At 42.5% G+C, this 22,577-nt stretch overlaps 1 protein-coding gene across 1 annotated transcript; it reads right to left on the bottom strand.

Moving 5' to 3' along the window:
- Nucleotides 1-8,477: 8,477 nt before the first annotated feature.
- On the bottom strand, nt 8,478-22,363 carry slc35e1 (solute carrier family 35 member E1). Its single transcript, XM_063200706.1, has 6 exons — nt 21,947-22,363; nt 21,202-21,272; nt 20,532-20,669; nt 15,063-15,188; nt 11,207-11,452; nt 8,478-9,474 (listed from the first exon to the last, which is right to left on the bottom strand). The coding sequence occupies exons 1-6, from the start codon at nt 22,272-22,274 to the stop codon at nt 9,238-9,240; spliced, it is 1,146 nt and encodes a 381-aa protein (XP_063056776.1). The 5' UTR covers nt 22,275-22,363; the 3' UTR covers nt 8,478-9,237.
- Between the last annotated feature and the right edge of the window lie 214 nt (nt 22,364-22,577).

Below are 22,577 nucleotides of genomic sequence, written 5' to 3'. Positions count from 1 at the left end.
ATTAGGTCTTTCTGCATGACAATGTTTTGTATTTGTGTATTCATGTAAGCTGACAGACGCCTTCATTTCCTTCGGGATTAATACAAGTATTCTAGTCTAGTCTAGTCTACTCCTCCAGGGACATCTGGCTTCCCTGGTTATGCTTGTACACTGACTGCCTAGTCAATTTAGTCTGAAGAAGTATGAACTCAGTATACTTTCGAGTACACTGGAAGCGCATAGTCTGGAGAACAGTGTATGTATAACAAGTATACAGTACTTAAAATAATGACAAAGTAAACTAGTTTTTGCTGTGGGGTTTTCCCATATAAAAGTCAAGTCATCCACTTGGTCATAAGGGCTGACTTCATGCACCGTCACCAGTCTGCTCACAAGCTTCCTCAGAAAGATGACTTCAGACGGGTAGAGACAGGACTGTGTAACTATTTAGGATGACGCGACGGGTGTCACTGATACTCTATCTGATGCAAAGGGCTGTAATCCTAGAGCAGGGATGGGCAAGAGCAGGGATGGGCAACTGGAGGCCTCCTTACTCAATGTGGCCCTTACATCTAAAACATGACTTGAAAAAATAATGAACAGAATTTTTTCAACCGCTACTGAATTAATCCATTGTAATCATATTGTTGACCTATAGAGAACACTCCTATTCATTCCAAACAATATCAACAGTCAATGAGCAACCAACTCCACCTCGGACTCTGCAAGTTGTAGTCAGATCTGTGATCCGTGTGGCCCTTCCGATGGTCACAATAAAAAAAAATGTGGCCCTCCTCATCATAATAGTTGTCCATCCCTGAGAGGCTCAGAATTACTGTGGCAGTACAATATCATGAGAATACAGTCGAAGAACTTGGGTATAATAATAGTTATTTTCTGATGAAATCATGGCATATTTTTGTTGGTGGTGTCTTCCTTGCTCCCATACTTTGGATAGATGTTGGACATTAAAGCCTGGTGAGATTGTTGGTTGATTCCCTTGATGGTGTGATTCATGCTACCAGTATCCATCTGGAGAAGGCAGAAGCCATGTGCTCACTGCATCAAGCAGGGATCTCACCTGTCACACTCTAAATCAGGGGTGTCAAACTCAGGCCCGGAGTCACTGAGTCCATGGAGTCATTTGATTTGCCCCGCAAAATGTTTTGTTGTTTTGTCTAGTGTTTTGGTAGAGTTGTTCCTTGTCTTTTGTGTTTTTCTTTTGTAACTTTTAACTTGCTGCCTCTTGGCCAGGACTCCCTGGGAGAAGAGTCACTGTGACTCAACGGGACCCTTCCTGGTTAAATAAAGGATAAATAAAAATAAAATAAAAAATTCAAATGTGTATTACAGATGGCCAACACACACCATCAATATACAGTGTAATAAGACTTGAACATGAAATGTGGAGTGTCATAGGAATATGAGTGGGCCCAGGCCAGTGTAACAGCACACGCTAATATGGAACACAATATGTGCTGGCAAATTTGAACTATGATGGGAATCTGTGAAATTTAAATATTAATAGTTATATTATATTGAGTTATATTGAAATAAATATTGAGTTCGGCCCACGACTTCGTTCCAGATTTTGATTTTGGCCCTGTGCCAATTTGAGTTTGACACCCCTGCTCCAAATGTTCACTTGTGACTCAGCTTGAGCACAATCCCTGGTGCTGAATGAAAAAAGTGACTTTTTCTTTAAAGGTTCACACACGCCTTTGGGGTTTTTCAATCCAAAGGAGAGTGCAAACTCTTTTACAAAAAAGAAAAAAACCCACTATAATATAACTTGTAAAACAAAGGAGATAGGCACTCCGCGATTCTAAATTAACAATCCGGTGCGACTAGAGCAGGACTGAATCATAAGGACACATGTGGACGCATGTCGAAACATTAGTCTGGAAGCACTGAAAAAAATGAACAACAAAAATCTGTGTGGCACCAGATTATTTTTCCTTTTTACCAATCAAATTATAAATGTGTATTGGGCGGATGTAGGATGGTTGTTATATGACCATAACAACACCAAGTTCTACCAACAAGTCTAATATAGGCTAAATCAATAAAGAGTAGGCCTGGGCCCACAGGCTATGGTGCGATAGTGCCTGATGAAAAAAATAAAAACATTAAAAAAAGGTCTGTGAATATTGCTCAACAGTGTGTTTTCTTTTCCAAGGAAATGTTGAAATAAAACTGCAACTCTGCAAAGGTCTTGATTGGGAGGAGGCTGTGGGCAGCTATGTTTACAAAGTTTTGAAATGTTTTGTACGTCAGAGACATAACATGGCCTTCACTAACCCCGAACTGGCTATTACAGGTGGCTACCAGTTGGTGTCGCTGTTGTTCAAGGACCATTCGTTATCTCAATGGCATGGACTCCTAATAGACCAAACAGCTTTATCTGGAGTTCAGCAAAACCTTGAAAGCTGTTTTCTAATGATGTACAATCTAACAAGTGGCACATCTGAGCTTAATTCCACTCTGCCTGGCCTCAGATAATCATGTCAAGATTAAATGAAAGTACTGTAGATGAAAGCCCTTAGCCTGCACATTCAAACGCTTGAGCTGGGAGCAGGGCAACAAAATATAGAGATAAAAAAATAGAAAAAAAGTCTGCTTCAGACAGGACTTTTTTTTCATCCCACTTTTTCCCATGACATTTCATAAAATAAAGTGTGAGCAAAACAGTTTTGGTTGAAGCAGACTTTTTTTTCAATCAAGATTAAATACAAGGCCAGTAGACAAAAGGCAGGTGTAAACAAATTGTGCTAACTATAGAAGTATTAAATAAGTAGTAGTAGTAACTATAGTGACAGTGGTCTTTAGGCAGTCAGTCAGTGGCAGGAGGCCGAGGGCATGCAGCCTGAAGGCTGACAGGCCTCATCCCTCCGGCATTTTTTGTCTGATCATTGACATATACAGTACACATCTATGGGTATGATGGCTTTCAAACGTTTTAAATGTTACCTCTTCACAGCATGGTAGGGCTTCACACATAGGCTACATTCCGGATAGACACCAGTGTGGGTAAATGTAAACAAACAGCATAATGAGGGTTTAAAAGCAAAACTTCTATACTTCTATAGCCAAAATCCGAATACTGTAGTCACTTCAGGTTTAAATAGGCTTTGTTTTTGTTTGTGGTTCGCATGGCTGAGTAGAGGACATATGACTGGTATCACTGTTCCTTTGTGTGGAAAAGGTCAATCGGACACCAGTCTCTGGAGTTTGCTCAGTGTGATTGAAATTGTTGGGCATATCGTCCATAAATGCATAGTCCAAAATAAACACCACACAGGTCCATATGTTATTAAACAGCTCACAACAGGCACGGCAATGGCATTTTTTTGTAAAAACATTTATTTACCCAACCCCCCCTGCCCCCATCCCACCTCATGGCCTGGCAAGCCAGACAAATAAAAAAGATGAAAAGTTTAGTCTAGTATCGCACCATTGGGAATGCTGTGGAATCAACAGCTGGCATTGAAACTGGTCTCCACTACTGCTTATCTGCACACTACTATACAGGCCAGTGCAGCCAGCATGTCATTACTGTGCAAAGCCCACATCAACCAATCGCTACACTGCGCAGATTCAAACAGAGAAAACAACAAGTAAACTGGGACCAGTGAGAGTAAATAGATGATACACTAACTATCTTAGCTATCTAACTAGAATATCTTAACTATCTAACTAGATGATACACTAACTAAACTAATTATTGGGACTTTTACGCACCATCCCTCAGCTTGCAGGTGCATCACAGTGGGACAAACATCACTTTGGGACTCCGAAGAAGCTGTGGCCACACCGAAAAAATAAGATGCAGTGAGCTCCAACCTCGACTTTCAAGAATAAAAATACTTGAAAGACACATGTTGCTTTATGATTGGAGGATGTGTTTCATGGCTCAGCAATGACCCCCCTATGGTGCAATGCTAGACCTGTTTACCAGGGGGAAAACATATTTAGTGCCACTAGGTGGCGTGCTGCTAAGTGGGTTCATACAGTTTACCAGGCCAGTGGCTCTCTAGGCACCCCAGGTTAAGGCTATTTTCACACCTAAGTCCCTTTAAGTGAACCAATATCTGTCGTCTTTAAGTGGACCAAAAAAGTGATCCTACAGCAAAAGAACAGTCTCAGTTCCATTTTTGTTCATTGTGAGTGTATTACAAAAAGAACCAGCTGCTCCTTCTGGTCCTGTTAGACTTTAATGGTGTGTCAGTCCTCTTTTTGATCATGCCAGCCCGGTCCTCTAAAGCTCTCCTTAAGTGGTTAGAAGTGTAACTTGTCAGGACTCAAAAGCGAACCGCACTGAAACCGTGTCAAGTAAAAGGTCTCAGTACAGTTCACTTCCGAGGGGTCTGGGTACACTTCAGAGCGTTCACATATGTGTAGAAAATGTGCATTGAGTCATTGGTCTGAGTTCACTCAAATGGCTGAAAGGGACCAGGTGTGAAAACACCTTAAGAACCACTATCCTATAGGCTACCCATCCCCTCTTGTCAGCATGAACTAGTTGCATCAGCCAGGCACAGGGAATCTGCGATACACTGATCTGTATCAAATTTCTCATTTAGAGTCAACTAATGTTAGTTTCAATGAGTGCTCAAGACGGCTGTCTGCCTTAACTGATCCTTCAGCTGGTTGGTTCTCTCACTTGAAGCCATGCTTGCCTAGATAGAATACTACACTTTGGAAAGACATCATAGCAAACTCAAATTTCAGTAACTGCAATTTCTATGGGTTCTAAAATAAAACTAGTAGGGACCGAGATAGGTCTCCTCTACAGTCTAGGTGCATTTGAAATGTGCAAATGATGACAAACCTATACCTGCCCAAAAATAAATCAATAAAACAAAGGTTTTAAAAAAAAAAGTTAGAACAAATATCCATCATTTTAAATGACTGAACACATGCATTGTCTGAATTGCCAGTTGCAACAAATGATCAAGCAGCAAGACATCAAACCCGTTTTTTTTTTTTTTAAAAAGAAGATATTATTGTACAACAGTTTGCTTTGTGTAAGGGTGTCTGAAGTCGCACTAGCTTTGACGCTTGTCCAACAATGTTTAATGTGAATGCACAAGGAGAACCGCTGTCATTGACTTAAAGTGATGCTGTCCCATTTTTGGAAATAAGCTTATTTTACACCTCCCCTTGAGTTAAATAATAGGGTTTTACCGTTCTCCTGTACTTTCAACCGTTCTCTGGGTATGGCAGTGCATATTTCACCTCCAAGGTAACAGTTAACATTGTGTCCTCTGAGACCAGCTGGTGGCTAACTGGTCTCATAGGACTCAATCATAGAGGTAGAAAATAACACTAGAGGTGGCCCCGCCCCCATTTTTACGGCAGTCTGTAGCAGCCATTATCTGTAGGTAGATCAGAGAAATGGAAATTAACGGAGAACGAGGCTCACCTCTGTCAAAAATGGCTTAATCATGTGAAAATGTCCATCAACACACTATACAAGGTCAATAGTTGAAGTGTGTTGCCAACTATGTTCATAAAATATATTATTTGATTTTTAAATGTATTTTATCGACTCATATGATTTAAATAAATATTTGGCATGACATTTCAAATCTGGTCTTTGATTAAAGTGTTACTTCATATTTACACAGTTTTAGTCAATTTCTTGACAGGGGTGGGCGTGTTCTCCATTGACTTGCATTGCCTACACTACCTACGGAAGTTGGGAAGCTCCAGCTGCCATTTCCCAGCGCTGTCGCAAATTGCTGTGTCCTCTCTAGTGTTATTTTCTACCTCTATGGACTCAATGTTAACTGTTAGCTTGGAGATAAAATTTGCACTGCCATACCCAGAGAACAGTTAAAAGTGTAGGACAACGGTAAAACCGCTATTTAGCTCAAGGGGAGGTGTAAAATAAGATTATTTCCAAAAACGGGACAGTATCACTCTAAGTAGTTGTATATCTGTCAAATAGAGTGGAAAACAGAGATCATTCATTTGCAGACATGTGGCGCCCCCTTTGCCTCACAGCGGTATTGCAAAAGGTAGCTAATTGGACTAATGCACTTTAATGTTTCTAATCAGCAGGTCGGCCAGCCAGAGATCACATGAGTGAGTGTGCAACCATGGCAATCTGACTCTCAGATCAGATATTCTGTATGAATGTAACCAAGTCTACGCATGTGCAAGGCAAAAGCACTGAGGCTGCAGCTATAGCAGAAATGTATCGAGTAGAAGTCAAAGTAGTGTTATGGCCGTGATTACAACACTACTTGTGTGCTATTACATGGTTGCAACTTGCAACTATGTAATATATTAGTAGTCAGGGACAGAATAGTGCACGGGCCTACCGGGCCCAGACTCTGGGTCCCAAGAGCCAAGGGGGCCCTGAGGCCCAAGCCTCCACACTACAATTTCAACATCACTTTAAAAAAATATTATGCGTCCCAATATTATACACTAAACCAACACGAATGGAGACCCTTTCTTTTTGTCTGGCTCAGGGAGCCATAAAATCATAATCTGTCCCTGCTACTAGTGTTGGAATTACATCCCTAACAAAATAATTACATCCATTACAGTAATTCTACTTCATACATTTATACATCTCTGCTTTAGATACAGTCACAGTGCTCTGTAATTAAGTATGCTTGTAGTTGTTCATTTGTCTTTTTACCAAATATTTGACACAGTTGTGAAGGAAAAGTTGAGGTGAATGCACTATATAGTAAAATAAAACCAGTGACCAGGGTGACATGATATAGCATCAGCTGTGCTTGGCATCGCTTGGATCTTCGATAGAACTTTAAAACACAACAACAGTGCACTATTGTAAGCTGTTCTGTGCCAACCACCCATATAGAAACAAAAAAGGAACAGATTTTAAATCACGTGTGTGTGTGTGTGTGTGTGTGTGTGTGTGTGTGTGTGTGTGTGCGTGTGTGTGTTGCTGAAGATCTAGATAAGCTCAGCAGATGGAGGTGTAATTGCACTAACATGGTGCTGCAACTGCTGGTGTGGACATCTCCAATCTCAGCAGCCTGAACAATATGGGGACATACATGAGAGTAAAACTTTGTTTCTTCTTTTCCTTTTTACTTCAGACATTGAAAGGTTTGTATCTTTTATCTGACATGTTTCCATGGTATAGCTTCCGTCTTCATAACAGGGTCACTTGGATGTTGAACCGTCGAAACATGTCAGGTAAAAGATAAAAACTTTTACATGTCTGAAGTCTAAGGAAAAAAAGAAGTTTTACTATAATAGTTAGACATAATGAATGTCACACATCTACACACGAGAGTAGCCTACTAAGGCTAATGCCATCATGCTAATTATAATCTATTCCCTCTACGGCACACTGCTCACCTGCCACACACAGACCAGGCGATGTGAGGTGTGAGGAACTAAGTAGTGTGTGGCACCGGAAGATATGGTTCAAGATTGATTTGAAACATGACAGTGTACTTCCTCTTTGATTGCATCTCTCTTCAAAACAGAAATGTCTAAAAAAAAACACACACAGACAAAGACACACGCCTGTCTTTACCCACTAGCCTCCCAGTATGAGCTCTGAATTAGGCTTTGGATTTTGACTTGATATGACTGGAAACTAGGGAAGCAGGATTCCATTCAGACATGCATCACTGTGTATACGATTGTTATTCAAGTGTAAAGAAATCCCACACACTGTCCACTCCACAAACAAACTTCAATACAACGTTTCGGTCATCCTTCTTAGAAGATTGGAAGAACGAAATATTGCATTAAAGTTTGTTGGTGGAATGGACAGTGTGCAGGATTTCTTTACACTTGAATGACAACCCCACTGGGATAATACCCTATACGCACCTCTCCAACTCCAGAGGTGTGCAAAAGCGTCAGTTTGATATGATTGTTATCGAAACTTTGGATGAGGACAAAAAGTTGTCAAGTGTAGCAGTGAGCGCACTCAACTTCTAGAGTAAAATTAAACAACTTTACGTTTGCAAAAAAACCCCTACAAACTTAAAGAGGAGAAAAATCAGCACTCACAAGCTGAGTCCCACTAATTAATTATGTATCATTTACCACCATGTCCACCAGCAGACACGTTTTGGCTCTTAGGCCATAATCAGTGTGAGGCGCTTGTGAGCACAGACTTTTCTCCTCTTTAGACAGGGTGTAAATTACCATGTACCCATGTAGGCCAGTCAATCTAGCGTTTTACCCGGGACAAATTGCAATAGTAATCATTCCAAGTTTTCTGTAATCCCTAGGTATGTCTCAATTACAAATTAAAAATCTACAGATTTATTTTTAGTGGAACATACTTTTTTTCAAGGTCAAAGTTGAAGATTTCCCTATTCATTTTTTCATAGGGAGATAATATAATTAATGCATCTGCCAAACAAGTTGCCATACGAAAAGTGACAGAAAATGGATTGTGTGCAGGTGCTAAAATTGGCTATTGCGCTGCTACCGTGTGAGTATGTGTAGTTAGTCAGTATAGATTACTTGACACCATGAAACCGCATGTGTACAAAGCAACCCAAGATGATTTAATCATGAATCATCAGTACCGCTGATCAATATTAAAAACAATATTTTAAACAAAAACCTTTTACATATTTTTAACAAGCATTTAAAATCAAAACAATTATACTGGTGTCTGAACCGACATGATCTTTTTTTTTTGCTCAAAATTCATTTCTTCATGTTAGCATACCAGACAACATTCTTGCTCCGTGCACGAAGCAACCCTGTTATAACATTAATAATAATGTCCAACACCATCCTCCGTGCCATCAGCAGTGCGGTCGGCACAAAGACTTCGATGTGTTACATTCTACCGAGTCTCATCCAAAGACGACCCCAACCCCGACCCCAACCCTATTTCCCAGCAGAACGACTACATTTGCACAGACATACAAATGAAAAAAAAAAACCCAAAGAAATGTCCGTTGACAATAAATAAATAGATCTTGAAGGGAAAACAAAAAAAAGTAACGGTTTGCAGACTAATGAAGTCTAATCCCCTCCCATGCCACCAGGCCCAAAGCCTGTCCCCTACTATACAGTGACACCCCCCTCTCAGACGAAGAAGGATGTTGACACCCCCCTCTCAGACGAAGCAGGATGTTGAAGAAGAAGAGTCTGCACGATGCCGAGCAGCTCGCCAGTAGCCTGTGCGCCAGCCAGCGTCACACACACACACACACACGCACGCACACACACACATACACACACACACACACACACACACACACACATCCACGCGTCCCGTCTCGTCCGCCACGTTTACACCACGTACTGGTTGGCGGCGTAATTGAGCGGCGTGTAGGCCTGGCGACTGTACTGGAAGTGGTCTGTTAGCACGTTGCTGCGGCCGTACAGGGCGTCCGAGCCCTGCGTGAAAGGCACTGAGCCGTTGGGCTGGGGTTTGTCCCCTCCCACGTGGTCGAAGACGCCACCCATGTCCTGCTTGGAGACCGGGAGCAGCTTCTTCTTAGCTTCCTGATTAGCATCGTATTTAGCCTGGTGGAGAGGAGGTGAGGAGGAGAGCAGTGGAGGAGAGGAGGGGAGGGGAGGGGAGAGGAAGGAGAGGAAGAGGGGAGGAGAGGACGGAGAGAGAAGATGATCATAAATGGTAAATGCATTTATATAGCCCTTTCATTACATTACGTTACACTTAGCTGACGCTTTCAACCAAAGGGACTAACAGTTATGTACAGGGTATTGGTTACAGTCCCTGGTACAATGCGAGATTAGTCTCAAGGGCACTTTAGCCATGAATGGAGGGTTAGGGAGAGGCAAAGGTGGGATTTGAACCTGCAACCCTATGATCTACATAGTACCAACGCCTTAACCACTCCTTCGAGCACTCAAAGCGCTTCACAATGCATGCCTCACACTCACCCACAGACTCCCTCCAGCAGGTGGCTTCACCAAGTAACTGCTCTACAGATACTGCACAGCACTGTACCCGTCTGATGAACTGCTGATACTGAGCTGGCTGGATACAATTTGTGGCAGGTTTTTTTCAGGTTTTTTTTTCTTTTCAAAAACAACAACATCACTCTGATTAAGGCCTAGTGCCGAAACGTCAGCACCAAAGAAAAAAGAAAAAAAAGTGGTGAACTGTGAAGAAGCAGTGTTGCACTCTTCCTGGAGTTAAATGAAGACTGGAGTACCTTGAAAAGCTGCACCTGCTAAAAAAGAAACATTCGAGGTGTGCGGGCTCTTACCAAAAACTTTGTCAAAAACAACAACAATAACAACAATGCTGTCTATCTACCTTGTTATACAGAAACACCCCAGGGTGGCGGTCATCATGCCCATGACGTTGGTGATGTTGACTATTATAATGTAAGGTAGTGTAATGTAATGTAGTGTAGTGTAGTGTTACCTTGTTGTAAAGGAAGACGCCCAGGATGGTGGCCATCATGCCCATGACGTTGGTGATGTTGACTATTATAATGTAATGTAGTGTAATGTATAGGGGTGTGCAAAATAATCGTCATATCGATGCATCGCGATACTTACTCTCACGATACAATGCATCAATTCATGACAAGGTATCGTGATACTTATTTTCTCAATATACTGCATGGATTCATGACAATTGATTATTTGATAACAATAAAATTCGATTTGCCACGGGTTATTTTGTTCCGTAGAGAATAGGTAATATTTCTGTTGTGATATAAGCTCTCTCCCAGATGATGGAATGCTTAAATAGTATGAACTGCCTTAAGAAAGCTACACAGCAACTGACAAATAAGCTGTATTTTACACATTTACTGAAGTAAATATCGCAATGCATTACAGTAGTACATGAATCGCAATGCATCGTGATCGAATCGCATCGTGGCAGGTGTATCGTGATGCGCATCGAATCGTGAACCCTTTGCCAATACCCACCCCTAGTAAAGTAGTGTAGTGTAGTGTTACCTTGTTGTAAAGGAAGACGCCACTATTATAATGTACTGTAGTGTAATGTAGTGTAGTGTAATGTAGTGTAGTGTAGTGTTACCTTGTTGTAAAGGAAGACTCCTAAGATGGCCGTCATCATGCCCATGACGTTGGTGATGTTGACTATTATAATGTAATGTAGTGTAATGTAGTGTAGTGTAATGTAGTGTAGTGTTACCTTGTTGTAAAGGAAGACTCCTAAGATGGCCGTCATCATGCCCATGACGTTGGTGATGTTGACTATTATAATGTAATGTAGTGTAATGTAGTGTAGTGTAATGTAGTGTAGTGTTACCTTGTTGTAAAGGAAGACCCCCAGGATGGCCGTCATCATGCCCATGACGTTGGTGCTGTTGACGGGGTTGCGCAGCATGAGCAGCGAGATGCTGATGACCATGATCCTCTTGGTGGCGTTGGCCACGGCGTAGCTGAGCGGGGACACCAGGTTCAGCACACTGAAGGCGATCACGTTCTGGGCAAAGTTGCAGAAGCCGCTGACCAGCAGCAGCAGCAGAGTACTCGTCCAAGTGCCCAGCGTGGACTGCAACACACACAAACACGAACACACACACACAAACACGAACACACACACACAAACACGAACACACACACACAAACACGAACACACACACACACACACACACGAGAGAAGACACACACACACAAGACAAGAGGTTAGCTCATGTTGGGGTTTTTTCGAGAATAGTGTTTCTCAACAGATGCTCTAGAGCAGTGTTTCCCAACCTTTTTTGTCTTGCGTACCCCCTGAGCATCTTAGTTGTGCCCTGAGTACCCCCTAATTCATGTTCTACATTGCTTTCTCTGTCCTGATGTGACTGCTCCATACATTTGTTACAATAATAAAAATTTTACAAGTACCCCCTGCAGTGTGCTCGCGTACCCCTTGTGGTACACGTACCCCTGGTTGGGAAACATTGCTCTAGAGTGCCGCCCAGCTTATCATGGAGGCCTGCATAGACACACACACACACACACACACACACACACACACACACACACACACACACACACACACACACACACACACGCACACACACACACACACACACACACACACACACACACACACACACACACACACACACCAAAATATCCCAAAACAACGCGATCATCTCGTGCCAGCCAGGAAATCGGATTGAAACCAAGTAAGTTTCTAACTCAATATTACTAAACGGTAGTTGAGTAGCCTACCTGGTTAAATTAACCTGGAGGTAGTAGTAAATCAGGTGGTGAGAAAAGAGCCTGGAGCCCTCGTTTTATAAACCAAGAAAACTCCTGCAGGCTAACTATTACCATAGACCCGGTCGGCAACTCTGGGCTCGCCCAAAAAATTGCTAATTTTCCCCCATGGTTGCCCCACCCGCGGTATGTAGTGGCTAATTAATATGCCTAATGACTGGCAGTGATTGACACCGCACGACCACTGATTCGGAGGGGAAAACAATGCAGTTTCATGGGCGGGCCAGAGGAGCCCACTGGGCCTACCATATTTATTTACCACTTTAGCACTGTAGCTTTACCACTTTAGGTTAACTTGGCCAACTTTATCACTTCAATAAACCTTGTTCCCATTGACTACACACCTCACACAACACGTCGCACCTCACACAACCGCTGAAAAGTCTCTCTAAAAGTAGCCTGGTTGCCAACAACTAAATACTGTTGACTCAAATAAACTGGATCATCAGACATCTGACCCAAATCTTACGCCTTAATTGATTTGCCTTTTAATTTTTTCCTGTAGTTTTCATTTTTTCCCTCCCTGACTGTGTGTTATATGTGTCTTGAAATGTCCATTTGGGCATTATGTGTTTTCATGCAAGCCACTTGACACCTTCATTTCCTGACACCTACTACTACTCTACTACTACTACTAAAGGAAATCTATTCTACTCTACACCCCTTTACGACACTGCGTACCAACCTATACTTTTACACTGCGTAAGAAGCCTTTATCCAAAGTGACTTACAATCAAGGACCTATCATGGCCCACAACACTTGCAGATACAGCATGCACAAGAAATATACTGAACAATAAGTGTAGATGCCAAATAGGGTTAGTGTAGTTAGTGTTTTCTTTTTGAAGTACATTAGCACAGGGTTAAGTAGAGTAAACACACTCTCACTCAACTCACTCAACTCACTCAACTCACTCAACTCACTCCACTCACTCCACTCACTCCACTCACTCCACTCACTCCACTCACTCCACTCACTCACTCCTTGTTCTCACAATTGGCATCGGGCTACAATAGGCTTTATCAAAGACAGAAGCAGTAAAGCAGAAGTCAGCCTGATAGTAGAGGAGTCTTGAATCCAATCAGCCCAGAGCATGAAGACAGTAATGCCAAGATAACAGCCATCCAGATACTGTCTGCAGTTTAACCCATTTTAGCCTGATGCTGCGTCTACCCTGTTTGACCTTTGGTGCCTGCCTGGAGCGACATATAAGCTGTATTCAGTTTCTTGAGATTTTAGGGTTTTTTTTTTTTTTTTAATTAAAATGTGGGTATGTTAGAGCTAAATGAACAGATTCTAATGCCAGATGAGGGTCTTGGATTCTAAATGGAACTTAGATTTCATGTTTTTAGGTCCTTCGGAGGCTGAGATATTTAGGTTTTAATGGGCATAGTCTTAACCTAGAAATGGATTTCCAGCCATTTTTTGTCCATTAATATTGCTAGATTTTCCATTAACAGTTTGTCCGCTAATATTGGTAGAAATCCACAGGAGAGCTGGAAATCCACAGGACCAAATAATAACCATAGAAGTGAATACAAGTCCCTTTTGTCCGCGACGCCCCCTTCAGTACCTTCGCGACCCCCGTAGGAGTCCCGCCGCGGCCCCCAGTTTGGGAACCACTGAGGTGATGCATCAAGTTGACACCAACATGGCCACTGAGCACATGGACTAGAGAGATCTTTGCTACAACACATTCAGAGGTTCAGTAGGTTTCACAGTTGATAGTGATACAATCTCTTTGACTAGTTTTACTATACCAACACACCACTGCTACTTCAACCATAGTGCTGCAAGAAGTACAAAAGGAATCATCCATTACATTCGTCAGACACTTGTATGCAAAACAACTCACGGCCGAGAACAACCTACAATCAGTAGCAGACAACATGAGGAGAAGTGCAGAGTATTCAAGCCAAGTAACAGCAGAGATAGATAGCCGTTTCCACCTGTAATCACTCAGCAGGTCACTACCTGCCAAGTCAATGTCCACATCTTATAGCTTATCAAAATAAGCTTTATAACACACTCAACTCAACACAAGTATAGTGCAACTGGGTGCTCATTCCATAAGAAATATTCAAAACAAAGGTGACAGGACAGCACTCCAAGTTGTGTACTTTATTGCCCATCAGACGTTTCAGTCTTAACCTTATTCAGTGTCGGGCCCGACAAGCAACTAGAAGTGCAGTCCTGTCTCCTTTATTATTAAACCGAGGGAGGCGGGTCAACCATATCGTTTGGAAAACGTTAATCGTCATGTAATTGGTCAGACCAAGTCTCAAGTGACGACATTTGAAAGTCGATGATAATCCGGCAACAAGGTCCCCTGACACACAGGCCGTGTTTCAAATGCCGCACTTGTGCACTTCAGGCACTGTTTTTCAGTGCCTAGGGTGCTCACGCTGAAAATTTCAGTTGAGCCAGTGCACTGAAAGTGCCAGGATGATCCCCTAACAATGGTGGAAAAATGCAGTGCTTGAATGATGGACACTGCACGCACTAAACGGCGGCCATGTTGACAATGACACGGAGGAAATGTGACATTCAGTTCAGTAGAAGAGTTTGGTCAACATTCTCCTAATTCTGTAAGTAATGTTGATGGTACACCAACCTTGCCATGCAAACCAAAGTATTGTATGTGTGATTGTTGACCTTTGGGGTGAAGGACATGGAAATACAAGCACCAGACGCTGTGCATTGTAAACAGTAACCAACTCATATTTTGGCGAGCTAATGCCATGCCCAGCCGTCACTTCCAGCGAGGGCACAGTGCTCAAATTTTTCCACAACACTATGCACTAAAGACCTCAGTGCACTGTGTGCACTGTGCACTGACTGTCAGTGCACTGACAAAAGTGTGTAATTTGAGACACAGCCACAGACTCACCACATCTCCATCTACCAGGAAGGAGGAGAGGTCCACCAGGATCCAGGTAGGCAGCATGAACATCACCGCGTTGAAACCCAGCGTGTTGAGCAGACGCAGGTGGTGGATCCGTGTATCCCGCAACACCTGTAGAGAAGAGAAGACGATATGCTAAATAATAACAATAATAATAATAACTAGAGATGCACTCAGAGTGCAGACCTCCGCCAAGGAAGCTGTTTGATAGAACATCTGACTATCTTACACCCTTATATTTTCCAAGACTTTCTGCCTTTTTCTTTTGAGGAGTTAGAAACTGGAATGTCAAAATTCACCCTATCCCGCAACGGTGAAGAATCCCGCAACACCTGTGGATAAGTACAGAGTACGAGGAGAATTAAAGACCCCCACCCCACCCCACCTCACGCCTGTGCGACTGGAAGGACCCCCACTCTACCCCACCACATGCTCATGGGGCTGGGAGGGAAAAGACTTGCTACTAGATGTTCTGCATAAGGTGACATTGGGGTATGTGGGGATGAAGTAATGTGTGAATATGTGTTTGATGTGGAGTAATGCATGTGTGGTGGTGGCATAGCTGGGTAAATGAGAGGGGGTGGTAAAACACTGGGGTGTTCGTAGAGGAGAGGAGTATATGGGCATGTGGACGCATGGGCATGTGGACGTATGAGAATGTTTGTGTGAACATGTAAATGGTGTCTCTGTAATCCCCCCACTGTCTTGACCGTTCTCTCACCCACTGACATCGTCATCCTCATCTTCATCCTCATAATCATTACCTACGGATTCCTGAGGAATCTCACATTTCGTTGCTTTTCCTCCATTCATGTGTTTATTTACTGTTTTTGCTATCTTTAAATTACAAAGACAAACTTTGCCTATCTGGCGTTTGAATCACAAGGCCACAGTGTAGGACAATACCCTCTGTGCGGACACGCCAGCTGTTCAAACTCGCCCCCTCCGGTGTGGGAGATATCCAGCTGTTGCGCGTGCACAGGATTTGCGTACAGATACCACGTGCCCAGGAGAGACGTGGGCCAAATGTATTGATATGTGTGGTAAACGCTTAATATGATGTATTGAGAATTCCTATGATGTGTTTGGTATCAATCTGATGGAAATACTTTGAGTGGTGAACAGGTCTCGGTCTTGTAATTGTTTTAGGTAATGTAATAAAAATTTAGTATTTTAGGATTTGAGTACAACTTGGCGAGAAGCTAAAGTTCCTAAGCCAAACCCCTTGGCGTTAGGACGGCCCATGTTCAGGTAACTGATTGCTCATTGGTCCCTGGCTGCGGTCGTCCCACGAGACAACCAAGTATTAAACTTTGATGTAATGATCAAATCTTTGAGTCGAAACCCGGTAAAGGGCTCCCGTGAACCTCAATTCACGTAGTATTTTCCCCTTAATTTAGGTAGTGCATTGGCTTCTTTCAACATTGTATTCTGTTCGTAATCGTATTGCTGACACAGTAGGTTTTGTCTGCTAATAAAATGTCATACAAATCTGGGGAAGAATTCCGTTTGGTCTATGCATATGTTTATTGTTCTGGTTATTGGTAATTCGGCAGTAAGGCTCATTCCCTGTGGATGGAGCGAGGCACACACACTTTGGACCAACTAAGATTTGGATCCGACGTCAATGGTGTTTACCTGGGGGTGAAATATGTCATGAAAACTGGGACGTACTGAGCGGGGTGATTGCATCTCTTTTGGGCCGTGTAGCCTCCGCCCGTTAACCTGAGGCAGTCGATCAGTCGCGGGACACGGAGGAAACACCTCTTTTAATAGCTGTAATACCATCCTGGCACCATGACCTCTATCTCATTCCTTAACGACTTACGTGCAGGTCTGGGCCCTCAAATAACCAAAAGTCGCGCGCTGATGGAGCACCAACGAAATGAACCCTTAACTAGCTGAACCCAGACGTAACAGAGATTGGTAGACTAATCATTTTATAACAGTAATATAGTAATTAAGTGCAATCACAAAATTACATTGGACCTAGAGAGTCTTACGACTGAGACTCTATTAATTGCGGTATTGGAAATAGGATGAAATGAAATATTTTCTACAGCCCAGAGCGGAAGTGTTCCTGATCCTAAATAGTACCGTCGTTGGGTATTTAGGAGTTTACATCTATATGTACTGTACAGCATGTACTTGCATAAGAAATGAATGAGATGTAAATCACAAAAGATCTGACTAATGCTGATCCTGATGGAACTGACCCGTCTCATGTGAAACCAAATATCCTTATGGGACAATCAAGAATAACATCTACAATAGACAATACGTTAAATATCTGCACACTCTCAAACGAAGATTAAACTCTATGGTGGGGATGCACTGGGAAGATACTGATGAACATTAGCTTGACACAGACACAACAATACCAGTGTTTCCCATACATTGAGGAAACTATGGCGGCCCGCCATAGTTTAAATTTGGCCGCCATAGTTTACGAAAATGTAAAAAAAAAAAAAAAAAAAAAAAAAAATTTTTTTTTTTTTTTTTTTTTTTTTTTTTTTTTTTTTTTTAAACGATATCCGTTTTTGTTAAAAACGATTTGAATTACGATTTTGAATTTCCTTCGCATTTTCCTCCTGGAGTAAATACATCCTATAGACTCTGTATTGGTTAGATAAGTAGTCCCACGTTAACACAGAAGATGGACAGAATGAGGGGAAAGCATTAGGAAGTGACCGTAAGGGTATTACAGTTGATTCATGTGTGCACACGTGTAACATCGGGTGAGTAACAGAACATGTGCGCTACGATGCGTTATGACACGCCGATATGCGAGGATCTTCGTCCAAATCGCTAGTCGCATGCATCATCGCTAACTGCGTTTACATCGCGTGCCGCGTGTAAGGGAAATGTTAGTAGTTGGCATGTATGGAATTCACTTCAATGTGTGCTGTTCTTGCTTCAGTTGTGGACAAAAACGATTGGCCAAAACTCACAATAGAAAGCCTTTGCTGGGCTACTNTCCCAGAGAGCTGAAAAAAAACCTTCATAGAAGAAGTCACACTTAACAGGGGTGTTAACCGATCCAATGAGTTCTCTCATTGCTCTCTCTCTCTCTCTCTCTCTCTCTCTCTCTCTCTCTCTCTTCTCTCTCTCTCTCTCTCTCTCTCTCTCTCTCTCTCTCTCTCTCTCTCCCTCTCTCTCTCTCTCTCTCTCTCTCTCTCTCTCTTCTCTCTCTTTCTCCCTCTCTCTCTCTTGCTCGCTCTCTCTCTCTCTCTCTCTCTCTCTCTCTCTCTCTCATAGTAGCCTACTATTTACCCATAACAAATGGTGAATTTCTGAGCCCTTTTTCATTTGTAGCCTATACCACTGAAGGCATGATAATGCTTCATCATATTTTAGAAATAGGGCCTATGTGCCTTTTATATACCAAATGTTTATCATTTTGAAATTGTTTCAGTTGTTTATGACTTGTGTATGACTGAAATTATCTCTGCATACTATCAGTGTTGCATTGCTTTGTAAAGATAGGCTATTCAACACACTTTAAAAACACACTGAAAAGATACGGCCATAGTAGCCTACTGAAAACATTTTGTTCATAATAATGGTGATTAATAAATGGTGGTCTTAAATTTTCATACTGACATCCTTGAATTTGACTTGGTAGATCACGGCAGACCATTAACTTCAAAAGTAGATCTTGGTTAAAAAAAGGTTGGGCACCCCTGCTATAGAGAGAACCACAAGTGCTTGAAAGACAGGGATCAAAAGCCTAGTCAAGTTGTTGTAGTTTACTTGGGTTTTGGAGCAATATAAAAAAACCTTCAGAGAAGGGACAGTTGGGATGAGTTTACTAACACTCCCTAGGCTTTGTTTTACATTTGTAATGAGTTTGGTGACAGACCTTCATTGACACAGCAGAGGAGACATCGGGCTGCATATAGAAATTAATGTGTAATGAATGTGAATATAGACATAAATGTGTAATATGTTGTTCAGCCCTTTTAATGGGAGGAATTTGGAAAAAACTGGCCCTGTGACCAGCACCCCTCATGTAGAATGTATACGCCTACAGATATGTGTGGGGGAAAAGGCATAGCCTACCCTCTAAGACCCTTTTTGTCTACAATTCCACAGTGCTCTTAAATTCTTATCTCTGCTCCTGTAAACAGAAATTATTCACTGTACTGCATTTTTTGACAATGACAATGTACTACTATTATACAAGTCATGGGTAAAATCTTATGTAGCCTTATTTCTCAAAATATAAATGACTGAAATATAGGCCCAGGCCTACAGTTTCTCCATGCGCCAATACGCTGCAAGAATACCCCCCCCCCCCCCCCCCAAAAAAAAGGCCCGTGTGAGAAGACCCCCCGAACAAAATAAACCCCGGCAGCCCCCATAGTTTCCAAAATTTCTGTGGGAAACACTGAATACATTATGTTGAACAGCAGCTTGACACAGACACAAACTATGTTGACATCAGTGTGATATATTATTATTAATACAAGTGCCAAGTGCAGGCAGGCACTGTGCATTTTCTCAGTCATACACATCAGACTAACATTTGGCCAGTAAAAGATCTTACAATGTGCAGATTGAGCAGAACAATCAACAGTGGGATTTTAATCCACCCTTGGAACGCAAACCAACGGCAAAGTTATTTGGGCTTATGTAGTAGTATGGCGGTTGGCGGATATCAAAAACCCAGCTAGCTCAGCAGCAAATCTGTATGTTAATCACTCATGAATTTGCCTGTGCAGTTAAACTGATACATCACCACACCAGTTCTCTTCGCTACAGGAGGGCTTACATTACATTACGTTACGTTACATTTAGAAGATGCTTTTGACCAAAGCGACTTACAAGGAGGACATTCGATCAAGTACAGAGTAAGGGGTCAGTACAGAGTAATGTAGTAATGTTCTGAAAAGTATAGGTTATGAAATGTAGTGCAATAACTCACTTTAACGGTTATGAAAAGCACTAAGTCATGGAAAGAGTATTGATGCCAGCATGCTACATCACACATTTTTTGTACCGTTTCACGTAAGCTTAATTGTAACATGGTAATGACCTAGCGTATTGCACGCTGAACTCAACTGAAAACAAGGCCAGGTATGCTTGAGGTTACCCGGTGAGACAACAATGCCTCTTTCCCACAGCCGGTCTTCTGGTAGGCCTACAGCTCAACACAGCATGATTCAGCTGCCACTTTCTGCTGTTTGACTAAGCTGTGTCGTGCCTGTTTGAAAAGCAAAAAGTCGCGGCCGAGTCGCGCTGTGTCGAGCTGTAGGCCTACCCGAAAACAGGCAGTGGAAAAGAGGCACAAGAGAGACATTTGTTTTGGGTAGGGTGCCCATATCCAAATTCAGTTGTAGCAGGTGCCAGTTGATCCAGGGTGATCGTAAGGTTGCGTTTATTTTTGGAGCTTATTTCGCAGTGTGCAGCCTGACCTACCTTCTAAAACAACAGGAGAGGAGAGACACCCACCTTTTTGGAGAAGATGTTTTGCAGGGAGAAGCAGAGGGTGGCCGCCAGGGCGCTGATGAGTCCAGACATGTCAAAGGACAGCTCGGTCACCGTAGCCAACAGCACTCCCCCAATTATGGGCGCAAGGGACAAGTACACCTGCACGCGCAACAACACAACGCCATTATTAGGATGCAGACATGGGGACTACATCATTTACACATACACAATCTCACTCTCTCACACTCACACTCTCTCTCACTCTCACACACACATACACACACCTTGTAAAACCATGGGACTCCGTTAGGATGTGGACATGGTCAGTGGCCTAGTTTACATTGGACATTTAATTCAGAATAGAACTCAATTCCGCTTTGAGAACCTCATGTAAACATTTCACAATTATCTCTCACTCTCTCTCTCTCACACACACACACACATACACACACACCCTGTAAAATCATGTATGATAGGATATTTCTACACAATTTAAATATGTATATACGAACACCTCGTGAAATGGGAATTCTACGATGTGCAAGAGGAGACAGGTAAACACACACACAAACAAACACACACACACACACACACACACACACACACACACAAACACACACACAAACAAACACACACACACGTAAGGTTGACATCTCAAGACTGCTATGGTGATTAGAAAAGAATGGCTAACCCTTGTACTCTGTTTTTCCTTCATGATGATTCGTGACAGTAACACGACCCAGATTGGCATGGTTGCTTTAACTGAAGAGAAAGAAAAGGGGGGATTAATAGTGCATGCATAACGAGATAACTTCATAAGTTATGACAATAACTCAATTTTCCTGGAAGGCCGCTACCTCTCGGGCAAGAATTTCAGCATGTCACTTGGGCACAAGTTGGAACAACTACACCTGGCACATTATGGGCATTAACAAATAACATTGCCCTAGGCCAGGAGAGCGCAAATCCTACGAGGGACCCGTTGGCAAGATCTGATGCTTCAGTAGTAACATTAAATTGAAGCTGTTGTCAACTCCATCGTAACTCGTTACAATGAAATGCAACTGCCGGCTGAGAAAAAGGATTCATTGTTAGTTCTACCGCTTATCGGATTGGCTCGTGCGCTACTGCTACTGTAACGAAAAAGTACCTTGAGAAAGATGTTGGTTACAAGCGATTGCTCCGCAAAACTTCACAGACCAATATCCCACGGATAAATTGGCTGAATTGGTTGACCATGTTTAATTTAATAAAACCAGCTAGCATGCTACGTTAAGCCAATTTTGCTGGTTTTAAAATAGGGAGCAGCAGCTCCCAAATGAGGATGATGCAGCTGGTTAGTGAAGGAGCCGAGAGCTAGCTGGTTAGCAATGTGCTAGCCAGTTATACATCTTGGAGAACTCAACAACACACGCATGTAATTTTAACAAACTTACCAGTATGCGCGTAGGACACTGGCACTTTCCATATGCTGAAGTGGGCCGAGACAGAGGCGAAGTATTTTCCAAAGGCCAATGGAATGATGTACCATCGATAGTATCTGCTTGGTACTTCTGTTTTCGGGACACCCCAGGCACGCAACAGCGGTGGTAAGAAGACGACAATGGAAAATATGTGGAAAAGAGAGACCGTGACAGGGTAAGGGAATCCATTTAAGATGATTTTGTTGACGACGTTGCCTCCCGAGCTGACCGTGTACCAGCAAACACACAGAAGACCGATCCGGACTCCCTCCTTCACAGGAGTACGATCCGCCGCAGCCATCTTCCTATTTCGTTACTGGCTGTGGAAGGGCCAGTGAGACGTGGAGGGACTACGTCTACAGAAACTACGTAGGAGCGGGGTGTGTTCGATACGATCCTGTGAATGACTCCTTTGTTCCTGCTTAGAGCCAAGACATAAATCGATTTATGCGTTTGCTTTTAAGAACTTTAGGGTGTAGTGTAGGCCTACGGGAATGGGTGTTTATAATACCGTGTAAATTATTCCAGTTTGTTGTACAGTTGTATTGTTGGAATGCTTGCCTTCAGGTTTTGTGGACTGAAACGCCTGCAGTCATTTAATTCT

The sequence above is a fragment of the Engraulis encrasicolus genome, chromosome 6 (assembly GCF_034702125.1).
Source record: "Engraulis encrasicolus isolate BLACKSEA-1 chromosome 6, IST_EnEncr_1.0, whole genome shotgun sequence".
Classification (NCBI taxonomy): Eukaryota; Metazoa; Chordata; class Actinopteri; order Clupeiformes; family Engraulidae; genus Engraulis; species Engraulis encrasicolus.
This window is presented reverse-complemented; position numbering and strand designations above follow the sequence as displayed.